General features: G+C 36.1%; 1 protein-coding gene and 1 pseudogene across 1 annotated transcript; both read right to left on the reverse strand.

Annotated features, from left to right (window-relative positions):
- Positions 1-8,591: 8,591 nt before the first annotated feature.
- Positions 8,592-9,542, reverse strand: LOC100967018 (olfactory receptor 51B2-like). Its single transcript, XM_003780989.2, has one exon. The coding sequence runs from the start codon at positions 9,525-9,527 to the stop codon at positions 8,592-8,594; it is 936 nt and encodes a 311-aa protein (XP_003781037.1). The 5' UTR covers positions 9,528-9,542.
- A 7,827-nt stretch (positions 9,543-17,369) lies between these two features.
- Positions 17,370-18,366, reverse strand: LOC100940438 (annotated as a pseudogene).
- Between the last annotated feature and the right edge of the window lie 37 nt (positions 18,367-18,403).

An 18,403-nucleotide genomic window follows, 5' to 3' on the forward strand; every position in this document is an offset into this window, starting at 1 on the left:
GTTCAAATCTTACTTTAAATAGAAGTTAAAATGGGAGAGTATTGTGGAAAGAAACTTTGGGAACCTAGGGAATAAAGTTCACATTGGAATGAAAAAAAATATCTCAAGGGAATAAAGAAGTAAGCAGAAATATAAGAGAATAGCAAAAGTGATCTATATTTATCCCAAAAATGTGAGAGAAAGTAATACACATGTAGTAGTTTAATGATGAAAAATATCAGAATTATCAAATAATGTAAAACTTTTAAAAATGTCCATTGTCTTTGGCAACTTAGTCTTTGGTGATCTTGATAATTTCAATAGAATGGCAGCAATAGATGTCTAAGGATCATGAAATGAAAAGTGATTGAAAACAAGAAAGTGAAGACAATATACTAAAGCACATCTTTAGGTAATGAAATTGAGCCCTAGGTTAAGTAATTTGCCTAAAAGCACATAGCAAACTTTGCAGAAAAGAATTCAAACTCAGCTTTATCTGCCCCAAATTTATGTCCTTCGCTAATATCCATTGAATATAAATGATGGTTCTCCTGTCCATCCAAGTTTGCTTTTTCATATGGTATTCCATTTCTTCAATTCCTATTTAATTGAAAAAAATTTTTTTTCTACTTTTTCACCTGTCAGTCAAGAATTGGTTACATAAGCCAAGTAGAAAAAAAACTCTTAAACATCCTTGATGTATTTGAATCCATGAACTTCCTTACCTGAACCACAGTTTTCTCTGTGATTTCTGAGCTTGATCTGGGGATCAGTAGTTAGCTGTAGCCTCAGTATTTATTCAGTTCCTGACGAGAGAGATGTTTTCTAAAGAAACAACTCCCTAGGGATCATTTTAGCTCATTGCCACATAGGCTATTTGAGAATACTATGCCAATTTTTTTTTTTTCTCCTCAACCTAAGAAAGATCTGAGCCATTGAAGTTGGTCCCCTAGTCCCCATTTCTTCTTTGCATAGAGAGTTCCTATGAGAAGCTGTATCTGTTACATCTAGTGAAGCATACTTATCTGAGTCACTTTCATGTGTTTTAGGGGTCATGGGGTAGAAAGTTCAGCCACTTTTGCTTTCTAAATGTTGGGATTTGAAGAACATCCCCCCTTTGCAAACTATTATGCATTATATTGTCAAAGACTGTAGTATTTTTAAGAATAATGATCTAATCCAACTCTGTAAAATCTTGAGCCACCACCTAACTATTTTATCTCAGCGATTGCCCATCCAACATTGTTCTTTAGTGTTTTCTCTATGGATTGAAAACACTACCTTATGTGGATATATGTACATACACATACACACACACACTCAAACACACACACATATATATTGCATCCTACTATTTACTTTAAATATATGTGTATATTGTATTAACTATAAATATACGTATATATGTGTGTATGCATGTACATACATACATATATAGAGAAAGCTACTTCCTGAAATATCTAATATCTACTTCTTTTGTATTTTTATATTTATTACAAATTAATATGAGAGAACAAATTCTCAGGTTACATTGCTCTCACGTCCAAGGTAAAGTTCATGTTATAGTTGAGCCTTAAACGTAAGGAGTGTATTGATGACCCTCACTTTGTGCACATTAGGTGAGGTTCCACCAATTGCCCTTCCTCCTCCTACCAATCACCTTCCCTCTGCCTTCTCCATTCTTCTGCCTTTCCCCTCCCCCTGCTAGACTATATTTGTGTTTTATGGTTCATGTGGGAATGTAAATGTTTATATATTGGTTTCATACCAGTATTGGATGCATTGGATTTTTTTTTCCATTCTTGAGATACTTTGCTAAGAAGAATGTGTTTCAACTCCATCCAGGTAAACATCAAAAATGTAAAGTTTCCATCTTTTCTCATGGCTGAGTAGTATTCCATGGTATAAATATGCCAGAGTTTGCTAATCCATTCATGGGTTGATGAGTATTTGGGTTGTTTTCATGACCTGGCAATTATGAACTGAGCTTCAATAAACATTCTGATGCAAATGTCTTTGTGGTAAAATGACTTTTGTTCTTCTGGATACATACCTAATAATGGAATTGTGGGATCAAATGGTAGATAAACTTTTAGTTCTTTGAGAAGTCTCCATAAGATCTCTTCTTATCTTCAGAATAAAACTAATCAAGTATAAGCAATCACATTTTTATACTCTCTCTAGATGTGTAGAGGCATAGGTATTAATACACCTAAGACTTCTTTCTTGACAGCTGAGTAACTTCTAGTCTTTTAACTGTTTATGACATAATAATAATTTCTAATCGTGAATCATTTCCAATGACATTTCTCCAAATTGAACATGATGATTCAGGTGCTATCATATTAGTTCTACTCTGAAAATTTCCTTCATTAGATCACGTGCTGATCACTTATTAAGGTACTTAAAGATTGGACAGTTTCTCAACTCTGAACCCCAAATGTTTGTCTTGAGAAAAATGTCAGAATTCAATATTTCTGGTTTTAAAAATTAATAAAAGGCAAATACTACAAAAGATATGTACATCCCAACAATTAGGACCTTGTAAAATATTATTTGTTTACCTTCAGGGGATAAAGACCAAATATTTTCTCATATGTCCAGGTAATACTTTGCCACAATGTGATTTTAGGTCATATGAACAATAAATATGTTTCATAGTTCATTTTGCAGAGCCTTTTAGATTCAGAGTTATAGTTAAAAATTATAGTTTTTTAAATAACTTCATTATAAAATCAATTCACATTGGAATCACAGCAAACAAGGGTTTCTGAAGGATTTTAAATGAGTTTTATTTTCAGTGCTTACCACAAACCTTGATAGATGTCTGGTGGTCAATAAGTATCGGTTGAATGAATGATTGCTGAGCATGTAATCAAGCCACTGGCTTTGTGGCCTAATTATCAACTTTGATCTTTTAATAGTCAAGCAGGCTATCTCCTTTGCTTAAATGGTAATTTTTGTATCTCCAATTTTTAAATCAATCATAGTACAGAGAGAAATAAATGCATAACGTGGCAAGGACAAGAAAATAATTTTGTGTGTCTTTTTTTCTTCTGAGCGTGCTTTGGTTGATAGTGAGTCTCAAGAGAAGATTTTCAGCCTCTATTGTGAAATGTATATTCTCCATCCTGATGTAAAGAATACCTTGATAATCTGTTGTTGTCTAAATTCACTGTCCACCTATTCCTGTGATCTTCTCACACTACTAAAGAGTCAGAGTAATGCTTGGAAAGAAAATGTGAATCCCAACCAAAGAATCTACCCAGATGATACCATAATCAGTACTATACCAGAAATTAAAGAGTCCTTTTTTTTCCTCTTTATGTTGTATCAACTATGTCACCATATAGGAAAAGAACAAAAAGTTCTATTTGCAATCACCAAGTTTAGTCTCACATCTAGGTAAGATTCAATTAGGCCTAATGTTTCAGGGACAAGGCTGACAGGAGAGGATGTTTTAGTGCTCTGAGGACAGGCAGAGGAAGACAATGCTGCCCTCTGGAGACAATGATGAGAGAAGATGTAATAGGTCTAATCTAGGGAGGTTTTGAAGTGTGGAAAGACTAACCAAGTGTTCCTAGATGACATGATACCTGAGAATGTGTAAATATGTATGGAAGAGTTGATAATATAGAGCACTTACACTTTGGGTCCCTGCTAAATAAGAATCTCTGTCAACGAAACACAAACCAAAGGAATTGTATTTTTCTGCAGTCACCTTGATAAAACTCTCCTTCAGGACCAATGGTAACACCTGGAGCTGAGTACTCAACCTCCAAGTCAAATTTTTGGACAACTTCACGAACAAGTCTATCTTCCTAAAATCTGGAAACTGATTGGAAACAACTCTGCTTATCCAACACTGAATGGCTCTGATACACCTCTTCAGAGAGATCTAAACATTGTCATATTCACAGTTCACTACATGCCTCAATAAGTGTATCAATGATGTTGGTCCATTACAGTTTGAATCTCAGACATAAGTTACAAATCATTGCATGAACTGTAACTTGAACTGTAACTTGAAATTCTATGGCTGGTTGCCAGATTCTTTCTTATTAAGTATTACTAAGGTATTAGCATTTCTACTTGAAGGGCCTTAGTCAACTTAGCTAGAATCCCTTCTACCAATATAAAACTGTAAAAGAGGTAGCCTGTCTCAGTATCAAAATGCCTTGTTTCCACCACAGAATAGAAGCCATGATCTATATTATTGTGTTCTTCAACATAAGCTAATCTTTCCTCAGCCCTAAGAATCTCTGCACCAAGGTCAGGAAATTAACATGAGAATGATCTGGGATGGAATTTCCTAATAACAAACTTACAAACATTACTCGCCTCCAGAAGCATTGTGAGGAGTAGAAGGCAACTTTGGGAGGTAATCATATTCTAAGAATTTGGTTTATACTTGATATAGCCTAAGCATTGCACTCTGGAGTACAACGATCCCCTTATGAAATTTGTGGTTGAAAAACCCAGTTTCACAATTAAACCAGTCTAAAACAAAGTCTTATTATCATGAACACATAGAAAAAATTTCCCTACACATAATTTTAATGATTTACATAGATTAGATTTCATTTCTCTATATATTTTTCTTTCTTCCCAATATAGAGCTTTATATAGAGAAAACTAGAGTAAATATTTGTTGTAAAGAAATCACCAGTTCTAATAGTTTCTTCCCTGGTAATGTACATGTAAAATGTGGATTCCTTGTATTTTTATTTATGGAATGATTGCATTCTCTTTTTTCTATCTTTCCTTGTCACATCATCTCTTGTCAAATGAAAAATTTACTTAATCTGAACAGAAAAGTTTTTTGCTCAGGGAAACTTACCTAGTTTTCTCCTTCAAAGGATCACTTTGGGCATCAGAATATTCACCCTGACAGAAGGTGGAGAGACAGGTAAAATGTGGGTATGTCAAAGGGGAGACATCAGTAATTTACTAAATATTTTTAAAACTATCTGTGAAGGATTTAAGACTTTATTAGAAAAACATGAAATGCAGATCAGGGATTCAAAGAGTCTCTAAGCTCAGATTAGATAAGTATTTGAAAGGACATCTGATTTCAAACTGATTTAAAAATAATTAAGTACGCATTTCTCTGAAGAAAATAGACAAGTGACTAATAAGCACATTAAAAGATGCTGAACATCATTATTCATTAAAGTCAAACAACTCAAAACCATAATGAAGTACCACTTTACACTCTTACATCTACTAAAATGGCTGTTATCAAAATACCAGAGAATAACAAGTATGGATGAGTATGTGGAGAAACTCAATCCCCTGTACATTGCTTCTGGGAATGTAAAATGGTGCAACAAGGGTAAAAAATACTAGTTTCCTCAAAAGTTAAACATAAACTTATTTTACGATTCAGTAATTCCATTCATAAATATATGTTCAGGAGAATTCAAAAAAGAGACTTAATTGGATACTCTTATGATGATGTTTATTGCAGCATTATTTACAGTAGCTAAAAGATAGAAATAGCCCAAGGGCTGAACATATAAACAAAATGTATTGCACATTGATATACAACAGAATATTATTCATCCATAAAATGTAGTTCTGATATGTTACAGCATAGATAAACCTTATGAACGATACTGAGTAAACAAGCTAGACATAAAAGGAAATTTCATGATTCCACTTTTATGAATTACATAGAATAGGAAAATTCATTGAGTGAAAAAGTAAACTAAAAGTTACCAGGGATGGAATGGAGAGTAATTGATAATGAATACAGAGCTTTTGTTTGGTATAATGAAAAATATTAGAAATAAATAGTTGTCATGATTGTACAACATTGTAAGTTTTATAAATACCACAGAATTGTATAGGTAAGGTTAAAGTGTCAAATTGTATTATATATACATATGCATATGTTAACATAATAAAAAATTAATAAATGCATTCTACTTCATTACATTTAACATGAAAGTTAAAATGAAAAGGTTGAGATCAGTAATTATTTCTAGGTGATATACTGAAGTATTTACTCCATGTATACAGATGTCTACATAGGCACATATTCGTATAATTACACATATTCATTCTACTAAAAAGCCTCTTATATCTTAAAGATTATTTAATTTGTTTTTATAAATTTGAAAGAATGGTTCATTCAACAAGTTTATTTGAAGGAATCAAAAAGTATTTTTCAATTTCATATGTTCCTTCTCAAAGATCTATTAGTGGAAATTGGTGAGGATATGCCCTAAAGCTATGGTAACTTACTTAAACCCTTGTGAGAGAATTTCATTGTCCAATATGTTACTGTTATTTGTATTTCCAGTTTAGTTCTTCATCTCATCTTCATATTTATGTTTGTATCAGATCTTCTGTCTTTAGTCCACTATGCTATACTGGAATTTATGTTTTATCTCATATTTCGTAATATTTTTCAGACTGCTGACTTAGAATTGGCTTGTCTTCAGTGAAAGTAATTCAGAAACAACCCTGATTTATCATGCCTTCTCTTTGGATGGGAATCCCAATTCCCATATATTCTCTGATTTTCTTTTGTTGTCATCAACTTGAGTTGGTTTCTGTTGTTCTATATCCCCAAATTTTTAGCACGTTCTGACAAATCCCTTTACTATGACTGTCAGGATTGGGTAAAATGAAACATATACTGAACATGATTTCAGTTAACTACTTTTTAATTAACACACTAATGTTTTGTGTGCAATATTTGCTTTAGTAGTTACTTTATTCATTCACAATTTCATCATTTGTGCTCATTTTTAAAGTCCCACAATTTAAAAAAAAAATGCAGAAGAACCTCTATGAATTGACCACTCAAGAGACTATAACAAACTGGTCAACATATAGAGGTAGTCACCATAAGAAACTAGGCCTACTGTACTAATACATACGTGGGGTGCATGTCTAGTCTATGGAATTGGGACAATGTAGGGAGTGGTCAACTATGGAGGTTCTACTGAGTTATCATTCTTCCTATTCATAGATTAATATATAACCAATAATTGCTTTTTCATTGGTACTACCTGTATTTAAATAAAATAAATCAGATACATAAGATTATCTCTGCTCCCTCCCAATACACTCTTCCTTCTATTTTATAAACAACCTGTTAATCTTCATAAATCTAGATTCTAAATATTGGTTATATTTATTACCTTCTATCTTTAATTATCTTTCTATCTAACTTGACTTACTATCATCACCCCTGAGGTCTCTACACATGTTGCTTTATCTGAAAATACTTTTGCCTACATCCACCGGGTGGTTTCTAAACCATCTTAAGATTTTGGCTGAAGGGACAATTTCTCAGGGAATCTAACTCTTATTTAAGCCATAATGTAACCTCTTTTTGAGATCCATGGTTTTGAAGCTGTTCCTTCTTTATGCTTTACAATTCATCAGAGGATTTATTTTAAGTTGAATTTATTTTATTTTTTGACTTGCCATTTATTTGAAAACTCCGAGAAGAAAAATTTTCATGTGCCTGCTTCTGTTATGTCATTTTTGCTTAGCAAAATATTTGTCCCATGGTAATGACTTAAAAAAAATCAGCCAAAAGAATGACTGAATTTTGGTTCTAGTTCTATAAGAATAAACACACACAGAATGATTTAAAGTCCTTATGCTTCTTCCAACAGATGCATATTTTAATATAAGATATACAAAATAAATTATGTAAAAGTACAAAAAATGCAAATAAACCTGATATAAGGAAGGGCTTTGTCAATGTGGCCCTGATATCTCACAAGAGAAAATAATAATAAAATAATTTACATATGAAATTTTTAATGATTTATATGTAAACAAACTGAAAATTACTTTGTAAAATAAAAACTGAATATACAAAAACTACAATGTAAAATCAAATTTCATCTCCTAGATATATAAGAAGTATTTCTAAGTGTTTCTACTCAGCTTTTAGAGAGAACACAGGATAAAAGGAAACCAACACCTGAAATGAACTACTGGCAAATTTATGAATTCGTGGAGACTAATGTAAAATTTTATAGAAGCCATTGTATCATTTGGGATATAAAAAGTTCCTTCAAATGGAGTTGTTTTGAAATATAGTAGAATTCCATGGCCCTCACTCCACATTCTATAAGTCATGTTTATAGAATGGCCGAAAAATAGATCTACAATTGCACATTTTTCTCAACATAGTTTGTGGTTGAACTAGGCTGCCTACTTCACTTTGCCTCTTCTGAAATGGTACTTTTGCTTCTTATGGGCATTGGATTAGATTTGCCTTCGTTTTTCCTGCTTTTTAGTCTATGACTTTATGCCTTCTATCTACAAACTCAATTGAATCCCAATTTCCTAATATCTCTTGATCGAGAGAATGATGGATACATAAATAGAAAACTAGATAGATATCTCTCCATATACATCTTTATGTATCTCAATATGAATAGATCTATACTTATCTTTGGTTTATAAATCAAATGATAGATATATTTATTGCATTTCTGTTGAACTTAGCTTGCAGTTTCATGTAATAATTAAAGTCTGTCTAACACAGATAAAAGAGATATTGTATATAAAGCTCAGGTATCTTCCACTTAGGCAAAATGCCCAGAAACTTCAAAGATCTTAAATCCTGAAATAATGGCTCAAGCCCTACTGTGCCCAGAAAATAGACGAACGATGCTTTTCTGAATCTGCTTGGTCTTGATACTGTATATAATGGGGTTCATGAATGGAGGAAATAGAAAATAAACATAGCTCATTGTAATATGAACCACATGTGGGGCATGTTTCCCAAACCTGTGGATGAAAGTCAGGCCAATCACAGTGATGTAAAACACCAGGACACAGCTAATATGGGAAACACAAGTGTTGAGAGCTTTAGCTTGCTCCTCTCCAGAGGCAATGCCCATAACTGTCTTAAGGATTAAGATATAAGAAAAGACAATGATCAGAGCATCAAGGAAGAAAGTCAAAGCAACCAGAATAACTGGGTATAAGCGATTAAATGTAATATCAGCACAGGCAAGTTTCATGACATCTTGGTGGAGGCAAAAGGCGTGGGAAAGAACGTGGGACCGACAGTATGGGAACCAATAGAGTGCCAGGATTGGAGGCACAAGGGATAAAAAGCCTCTCAACAGTACCCCCAGTCCTATCTTTATCACCCTGGAATTGGTAAGGATAGAGTTATACCTCAGAGGAATGCGGATGGCAATAAAACGGTCATAGGCCATGGCAAGCAAGATACCGGATTCCACAATTGAAAGAGAGTGGATGATATAGGCCTGCGAGAAGCAGGCCCCGTGGCTCATCTCCCGGTGATTCAACCATAAGACACCCATTACCGTAGGCATTGTGGTCAGCGTCACTGTGAGGTCTGTGCCTGCCAGCATGGCAAGGAAGTAGTACATGGGTCCATGAAGGCTGTGGTCATCCTTGATGAGGTAGAGCAGGGTGCCATTGCCAAGAAACACAGAGACATACACTGCAAAGAAGGGGATGGAGATCCAGTGATGAATGGCCTCCAGGCCTGGGAAGCCAGTCAGCAAAAAGGGGGCCCCACTAATATTGGGCCACATAGTATGTCCACAGGGAAAGAGCAGATGCATGAAAAGTATTAATCCCCAAACTCAACTTTTTCAGAGTGTACTAAATCTTTGTGAGAATATATATCAATATTTCTATTTAGGAATAATTGATTGATAAATGCATGATTATGGAACTATTATATTTCAAAAGAGCAACAGAGATTTATAGACTATTCCAGAGATGAGAAATAAAGATCTTCTTTATGTTATAAATAGTATTAGGTTAATAAAATTTTTCATTTATAAAATCACATTAGATAAGAAATAATTCTCATTGTTGATTGCATGCTGTACAATTTTTTATCAAAATAGTCTCAGAAAAGATGGCAAATATACACAATTGAATAATAATTTTGCTTAGTTAGACCAATACTTAGTTTGCAAATTTTAATATATTTAAACTTCATTTTAATTTTATATTTCACAAGCATAATAGAAATGTCATGTTTTATTGGAAAACTTTTCTAAGTTTAGTTTTAAAATTGAATGATATCATTTTATGGAACTTCAGCAAAAGCCATGTAACCTCTATGGAGAAAAATGGATAAAGGCAGGCTATGTCACATTTAGTCTAAAAAAAATTCTTGGTTTTCCTGAAGCCCATCAACGGGTTCTGCCAAAGAAACTTGAAACCTGCCTTAACATATTTGTTCACATAAAAACAAAAACTATGCGATAGGTGGGGGTTATCCAAGTTGGAAGGGATATGTTCCACTACAAATATTTCTGGAACATCTTTCTGTCTTCTTTCGACTGTTTCTAGCATCAGAGGAAGGAGGAATCATTCCAAATTTCTCTTCCTGGCACTCACCCACTCATGATTTTGCTGCTGGAATAGGGAGCTGTTCCTGCCATATCTGGGGACTCACACAACATACTTCCTTCTCAAAGACTGTTCAGGAAGCCAGGTTAGAGGGTTTATATATGTGGAAAGCACCTTTGCAGAGTATCATCTTTCCTGATACTCAGGAGACTGCTTGATCCCTCTTCCCTCTCTCTTGTCTGGGAGGAGCAGGGCAACTCAGCCAATGTCATCAGGCTATTCAGGTGTCTCCTCAAGTATGGGTGAGGAAAAATGGAAACTCAGAGGTGTGGAAACCTCAGGGCTTACTTATATAATTCTCCAGAATTCTATACACTAGTATATGATAAGACACATAAGTCTTTCTTGGTGACTATCACAAGGGTCAAAAGGATATCACTTATACCCAGAGTGACATGAAACTATTTGTAGTAGATTTACGAATTCTAATTACATTTTGTGTTTTCTATTTCTATGGGAAAATCAGTTCTGATTTACAGGGACATCAATGCACTTACTAAGAGCCATGTGAATAAATGCCATCAAATATTTATTTTTAAATCACTTTGTTTATATTTGGGGTACTCCTCATTTTATGCCAGATTCAGAGTGATGAGCATGTTCCTTTCTACTATCAGAACTGAAAAATCTAGTGAGTACAAGAAAGAAAATATTGATCATGAATTGCATGGGATAATTATCACAGCATGAACATTAGTATTTTTAGTACATTATGAAAAAGGCATCAGATATATCTCTGAGGTCAGGAAAAATTTCATAGAAAGATACTATTTAAGTTATCTTTTTGCTCAGAGAGGAGTCAGGGCTTTAGTTTTTCATTGTCTTTTCCGTTGTGTCTGATTCTAATTGTCTAGATCCACAATTAACTTCCAAATCTGCATTTAGATAAAAGGTAAATATATCCTTATTGGATTTACTTGATCTTGATGGTATAATCAGGGGTCCTCAAACTTTTTAAACAGGGGGCCAGCTTACTGTCCCTCAGACCATTTGGAGGGCTGGACTATAGTTTAAAAGGACAGGCAGTGGCTAAGCAGGACAGGCAGCTATGGCAAAAACACCCAGCAGGCTGGATAAATGTCCTCGGCAGGCCACATGTGGCCTGTTGGCCATAGTTTGAGGATGCCTGGTAGATGATAGGATTCATTAAAGAAGAAAGGGGAAGTAGACATCACTCAAGACAGTGTAAAACGCCTCTGACATATACTTCCCAAACCTGTTGCTGACTTTCAAACCAATCACCATGCCATAGAAGTGGAGGACACAACCAATGTGGGAGATACAGATATTGAGGGCCTTGGCTCTCTCTTCACCAGAGGCAGCGTCCATGACAGTCTTCAGAATTAGGATATAATAGAAGATGATCAGAGAGTCTAAGAAGACTCTGTAAATTATAATTACAGAGTAAAGTATGTTGAAAGATATCATCCAAGGTAAGTTCCAAAACTTCTTGGTACAGTCAAATACATTGACTAGAACAAGAAAGTGGTAATATGAAAATGAGAAATATACCCAAGATTGCAGGCATGGGGGATAGAAAACCCCTCAGAGAAATTCCCACTCCACTGCTAACCTTACCACTTGAGTAATGCAAAGAAGGGAAGCATATTTCCAAGAATTGCGATTGGTAATGAAACAAACATAGGCCCTTAGAAGAGTTGCCTACATGGTTGACCTCCTTGTTATTCACCCACAAGACGCCCATCACTGTGGGCATATGGTCAATGTCACCAGGATGTCTATGCCTACCAGCATGGCAAGGAAATAGTACATGGCTGATTAAAGACTTTGTTTATCCTTGAGGCAGAGGAACACCACATTGCCAAGATGCACAAAGACATAGACTACAAAAAAGGAGTTGGAGATCCAGCGACAAGAAACAAGCCAGCAAAAAGGAGGTCTCACTAACAAGAAGCCACACTGTCCACAGGTGGAGAGCAGCTGTCTTGACACATTGAAACCAGGAACCCCAGTATTTCTGTGGTAACATATCACAGCAGCCTTATCACAATTTTCCTACTTGAGGAAAATGAATTGGTGTGATAAATTCAACTCTGCCATGCTATTTTCCTGCAGAAGATGAGTAGGCATGGGCAGGCTGGACTAGAGGTGAAGAATGGCTATCTTCCCTAGTGAGAGAAAAATATTAAGTTAATGATGCTATGTTTCTAAAATTGAAAGAAAAGTTGTAATTAATCTTTCCTAAAAGATTAGGTCCACCTGTTATGTTAGTACTTAGAAATTATTTGCAGCATTGATAACAAAAGAAAACAACATGTTACCGCTAGGGTCTCACAGAAAAGTGGTGTCACAGAGAATAAGACCCACAACTGAAATTGTATGGAAATAAAGGGGACCACCACTCTCTATGGTGTGTGGCAAGCTTCTTTATTTTCTCCTGGCTTAAATAGCTAGCTCTGCACATATGCACTGTTAATCAATACATCAATGACTTCGTTGATATTCATTACAATCCATAATCCATCTCATGACTAAACATCTTGTGACTATCTCATGACCAGATCCTCCCTGGCCCAGAGCCTAGCAATCTACAGATTAATTGATACTAAATCCTCTTAAAGATCTAACTTAATCCTCCTAAAAATACGTGACTTAATGGAGAACATGTTGTTAGCCATTACTTCTTTGTTCTTATCTGATAAAGCCTGAGGCTCTGGGGGAGAAAGATAGATTGAATACCTACCTGCCCTACTGGCCTCACTGTCTGGAAGCAGTTACTTTAATCTCTAAGCAGGGCATAATCAGGAAATTCCTAAGACATACAGAAACTTGTTTGCAAGCCTCCGCTCCCATTAGGCCTTAAGTCAGGGGGGTTTTATACCCACAATCAACCAGGCCAACCTTAGGTCAGGTGGTTTTCATGCCCACATCCAACCCAGTCATATGGATTCTGCCTCAGTTTCTCACAAGTATGCCTGCACAAAGTTTTTTCAGTGCTCTCTCTCAAACAGCTTTTTTGGCCAGAGGCATATAGACCTTTTGCCTATAACATACATAAATGCAAATGGAAATAATTGATTATTTCTTGCTATGATTGCTGACTTTTCAGACATATTAAATTTTAATTTTATATTTCAAAATTATTATATAAATCTCTCTCCATTAATAAAACTTTTATTTGCCACCTTCTGAAATGAATTCCATTGTTTTATGGCATGTCACATGCATGCTCATCACTTCCAGTTAATTACTTGTCACTGCAACAGTTACCCTTTTCCTTCAGTGTGACTCCCACAGTTGTGGGCCACAGACAAGCCATGGCAAACACACATGGAAACTTTACTCTCTCTAAACTCTTTAGTCAAAATTTACATTATATTAGGATCTCAAGGTGATTCAAGTGTACACCAATATCTGAGAAGCAATGCTCTAAGCATTTCATATCTAGCAGCTCTATGGAGATAGAAATACTTTGCTACCTCCACCTGGTTAATTCCCTCACTAATTTCCTCAAAACCTTCTCATATAATTTTGTTATTGCTCTCCCAATGTTTACTACTTCATTTTCTGTCTTTTATTCTTTCCAAAATCACTGACATAATTAAATGCTCAAATTCTTTCTCTACTTCACAGAGTCTCAATTTGTTACCCTTGGTAGAATGCCCTGGTGTTATAGCTCACAGCGACCTCAAACTCCTAGGCTTACGCTGTCTCTTGCCTCAGCCTCCCAAGTAGCTGGGACTACAGGCACATGCCACAGTGCCCAGCTATTTTTAACAGGAATTTAATGAGGGAATTACCCAGTTGGAGGTTGCAAAATGTTTCTATCTCCATAGATGTGCTAGTTATGAAATGCTTAGAGCCCCCTCTACCTCTTCCTATCTCTAAATACTTGACCTTCAACACTGCTTTGTAGCTCTGTGACTGGGAGCATTCTCATCTTTCCACAGCCTGAAGATACCAGTCATCTCCAGTATTTCCACTTTATTGGGCTCAACAATATGAAAAAAATGAATCATATCATCTCCTCTTATATAGTCTTATTTTGCTACAAATATGGAAGCCTGAAGTCAAGACTACAGCTTTGAGAAGTCTCCTTTATAAGATGGCCACAGTATCATAAATGAGTCAGAAGTAGTACAAATCACAGAGAATTTAACCATCATAGGAGAAGAAAGCTCTGATTCTACATCTATAAAAGCTTGATGCTCATTGAGATTGAAATCACCAACATTGCAAGTCTCTGAACACATTGAAATGATGTAGAGGACCATAATTATTTCACAAATATCATTCTATTTCTGAAAGCTGTTTCATGCTTAAAAAATACATAAGGGAGAACAATCATTACTGGATGAATGTTAGTAGGCTGTGGGGAATGCATAAAATATATCTCTGGGAACAGAGAAAATTTCAGCGTGGAAATGCCACTTAGATTGAGCATTGAATAATGAAAATAGTTATGAATATCATAGTTTTTGGTAGGGTAGGGCACTATTTCCATACCTGGAAAGAAACACAAATAAATAAATTTTAAAAATGTGCACTGGTCATGGGACAGGGTAAAATATGATGAATTTAGACCAAAGTAATTTATACTGAACCTGTACTAAAAAACTCATAGCATTGTTAAAGTAAGACATGCAAAAAAAGCTTGATAGAAAAATCAGTGGCAGCAGGTTGTGATCTCAGGGAGTCTTACAAACCTTATGAAAACTTTTGAAATAAATCCAGTCAATGAATATAGAATAAGGAATAGTGTGGATTCTTATGATCAGGTAATTTCTATCCAAGGTCACCATGTCTACAGCATGAGCTGTGAACACATTGGAAAGGGACAGGATATACTGTATAAAAACAATATCGGAATAGAGCAAAACACATGGACAATTGTGTTGGTGTGGTTGTGATTAGGTATTGTCAGTAGCGTTGGATAGAAGAGGACAGAAGAGAGATTCTATGACTTAGAAAGAATGGAGTGGAGTGATTAATTGAATGTGATAGATTAAGGAGAATGAATCATGAGAAATGACATCCACATTCTGAATTTAGCTGAATGGAGATTAGTTCCACACACTTCCGTGGTGATCAAAGGAAGAGAATGAGTTTGTTGACCAATCCCAGTTATTTATTAATGGAAGCTTTTGCATTAATTATTCATTTACACTTTGGACTTGGAGAAAAAAAGAAAAGAATTGCTTTTGACATTATGTGTCTATAAACATTCAAATAGACATGTCTCTTTTCCTGTATGTCTTGAGTTTAGAGAATAAATACAAGAGGTGACAAATCTAAATAATTAGATTTAGCTGGTTGTGGGGCCATAAACCTGTAGTCTCAGTGTTTTGGGAAACTGGAGCTGAAGGAGTGCTTAAATCCAGGAAGTCCACAACAGCCTGGACACCATACCAAGAGCCCATACCTACCACATACAAAAAATAAATAACACTAATCAGATTAAATTAGAAAATTTACTTCCAGTGACTAGAATTAATTATATAAACATGAGTTTTGGCCCAGACTGGGTGTGAAATCTAACTCTCCTTACAGTTTCTGTGTCTTTATACACTCAACACCTTAGCTTCCTCACCTGCAAAATGGAGACAATGGTTGTTGAAAGGACTGTCATAAGGATTAAATAATCATGCTGAGGAATAATGATATACATCAATGAATTAATTTATCTGAGTGTTTAGCAAAGACTTGGCAATATTAGGAGTTTATGTAAAGGTAATTTTATTTTTTGTTCTATTCTGAAAGAGTAAAAAGCCTAGATGGACTGAAAGTGAAGGAAAGACGTATAACACGATGGCAAGAGAGTTTCAGAAAACTCAGACATAGACCCAAAGATGAAGGTAAAGTAAGATAGATAGTAATAGGTAATGGAACAGCTAAAGTACTAGAGGTCTTGATTTCAGGAAATTGTTATATTGCAAATGATCAAGGGAAATAGCTGGAAGAATTACAATCATTTTCAAAAGCTATATCTTTTAATAAGATTCTAATTAACTGTACATGTCATCACATGACAGAATCATAACAACTAGTAACTGCCCATCTGCTGATTATTCTTCCCCTGAACTATATGAAAGGTGGCTTTTTTTCAAACATTCAGTACTTAATTTCTCTTAATGTTGATGATATTAATAGAAATGAGTATGCATATCTTAATATATTATACTGTCTCAAATCTTCAGCAAAAAACTCTTACGATTTGCCTTTTGTTATTCCTAATTCAGAGAGATAACTTAGGGTCAGAGATTAAGTGATTCATTCAAGCTGACAAAGGTTTACGTGAAGAAGGTGGGAGTAAACTTGCTATGTTATTAAAGATCACAATCTTTCTGCCATAATGTGCAATCTCTTTTTAAAAATAAAGTTTCTATGTTCATTTTTAAAATTTCAGAATATTATGGAATACACACATTTTGGTCATGTAGTTTGCTTTTGCTTATTTAAAGTAAAAGTTATAAGGGTGTCCTTCACGACTGGGTGAATTTTTTTGGTGGGGTGTTAATTTTTATTTCAAAAGCTTGGATAGCTTCAATATCCAGGTCATGGCAAAATCAAGACACGTGTAAAATACCTTACAATGCATTAGATTCCCCAAAGTACCAAAGAGTACTGTAAAATTAACATTTCCAGGAAATGTGTGACACAAAAAATATAAAATTAAAAGGTGAGAAAAAGGTGATACCGCTTTCCTAAGATACAGTTTACTCTTTACAACCAGGGTTCACAGGTCCAGGCTGCAGAGCAGCGGTGGGAACCAGACCCTCCAATCTGGTTGTGGGTAACCTGGTTATAAAATCAGCCCATAATGCCGCTCTGGCCTCTGAGACACCACACGCTGCCTAAAACAACTAGAGTTCTGGAAATAGTAAACAGGAGAGTTATTTCCGGGGGGGGGGGGTGGATTTTAAATAAGATGCACATGGGTCAGGCCATAGAAAGTTTGTCAAGTTAAATTTGCTGCATAATTGTTTGTGTTCACTCCATAGCCAAACAAAGCCTGTGCAGTCAGTCAGTCGCTCACTTCTGCCGCTGCCTCAGTATGGCTTGTAATTATTCTGATGGCCACCAGGTCGCTGGCTCTTGCACTAGTTTGTACTGCCCTGACTGTAGTCATAGCTGGGGCCATAGCTGTGATAGCCATAGGGCAAGTAGTCGTAGCTGCCATAGCCAAGCCTGTAGCCCCGCTGATGGCTGTAGCCCTAGTTCCAGTAATTGTCAGTTGTCGTCGCCCTGATTCCAACTCTGCCTCTGACCTCCACCAAAACCACCAACACCGTCGCTGCTGCCTTGCTTCCTCCAGTTGCGGTTTCCACAGCCCCCAGAGCCACACTGCCGCTGCTGATAGACCTCTTTGGGCTATGCCACCTTGATTTCACACTTGCTTCCACTTACAGTATGGAATTTTTTTTCCAGAACTTTCTTCACAGTTTCTTCTTTTTTAAGGGTGATAAATTCAAAACCTCCTCTCTTGTTCAACTTTGGCTCCATTGGAAGCTCAAGGACTTTGATCTCCCCAAAGTCTCCGAAGTACTCCCTGATCTTTTCCTCAGTAGCTGCAGGATTCAGACCCCTCACAAAGATTTTCTTTACCAGGCCCTTTTTTCATAGCCATTGCCTTTTTAGGATCAATGACACGGCCATCCAGCCTGTGCTCCTTCTGGTCTAGGACCTTCTCCACACTGGCTGCATCTTTGAAGAGGATAAACTCAAACTCTCTTGACCGTCCAGCGTTGGGATCCATTTTTATTGTACAGTCAACGACCTCTCCAAATTTAGTAAAATAGTCTTTTAAATCTTTTGTACTGGTATCCCAACTCAGGCCACCGACATTTTCTCCACATCTTCCTAGTTCTTGCTGGCGTTGATCTGGTCAACCTTGGCGCCGTTCTGATTCCCGCTTGGGGGCGCTGCGGTTCCACCTGCGGCCCCCGTGCCGGCTCCTGCAGGCGACTCGCTGTCGGAGGTAGCCTCATGTCCCTTCTCGATGGCGCCCGTCGTTTCCAAGGGCTGTTCCTCACTCGCTTGCGACATGGTAGGCTGAGGCGCTGTGACTCCTCACCGCCGATGA

Source organism: Otolemur garnettii, unplaced genomic scaffold, assembly GCF_000181295.1.
Source record: "Otolemur garnettii isolate 467f Iridium unplaced genomic scaffold, OtoGar3 scaffold00001, whole genome shotgun sequence".
Lineage (NCBI taxonomy): Eukaryota > Metazoa > Chordata > Mammalia > Primates > Galagidae > Otolemur > Otolemur garnettii.

Bases quoted from the DNA above. Each gene is read 5' to 3' on its own strand.
- LOC100967018 (XM_003780989.2), bottom strand. From the start codon at position 9,527: ATGTGGCCCAATATTAGTGGGGCCCCCTTTTTGCTGACTGGCTTCCCA.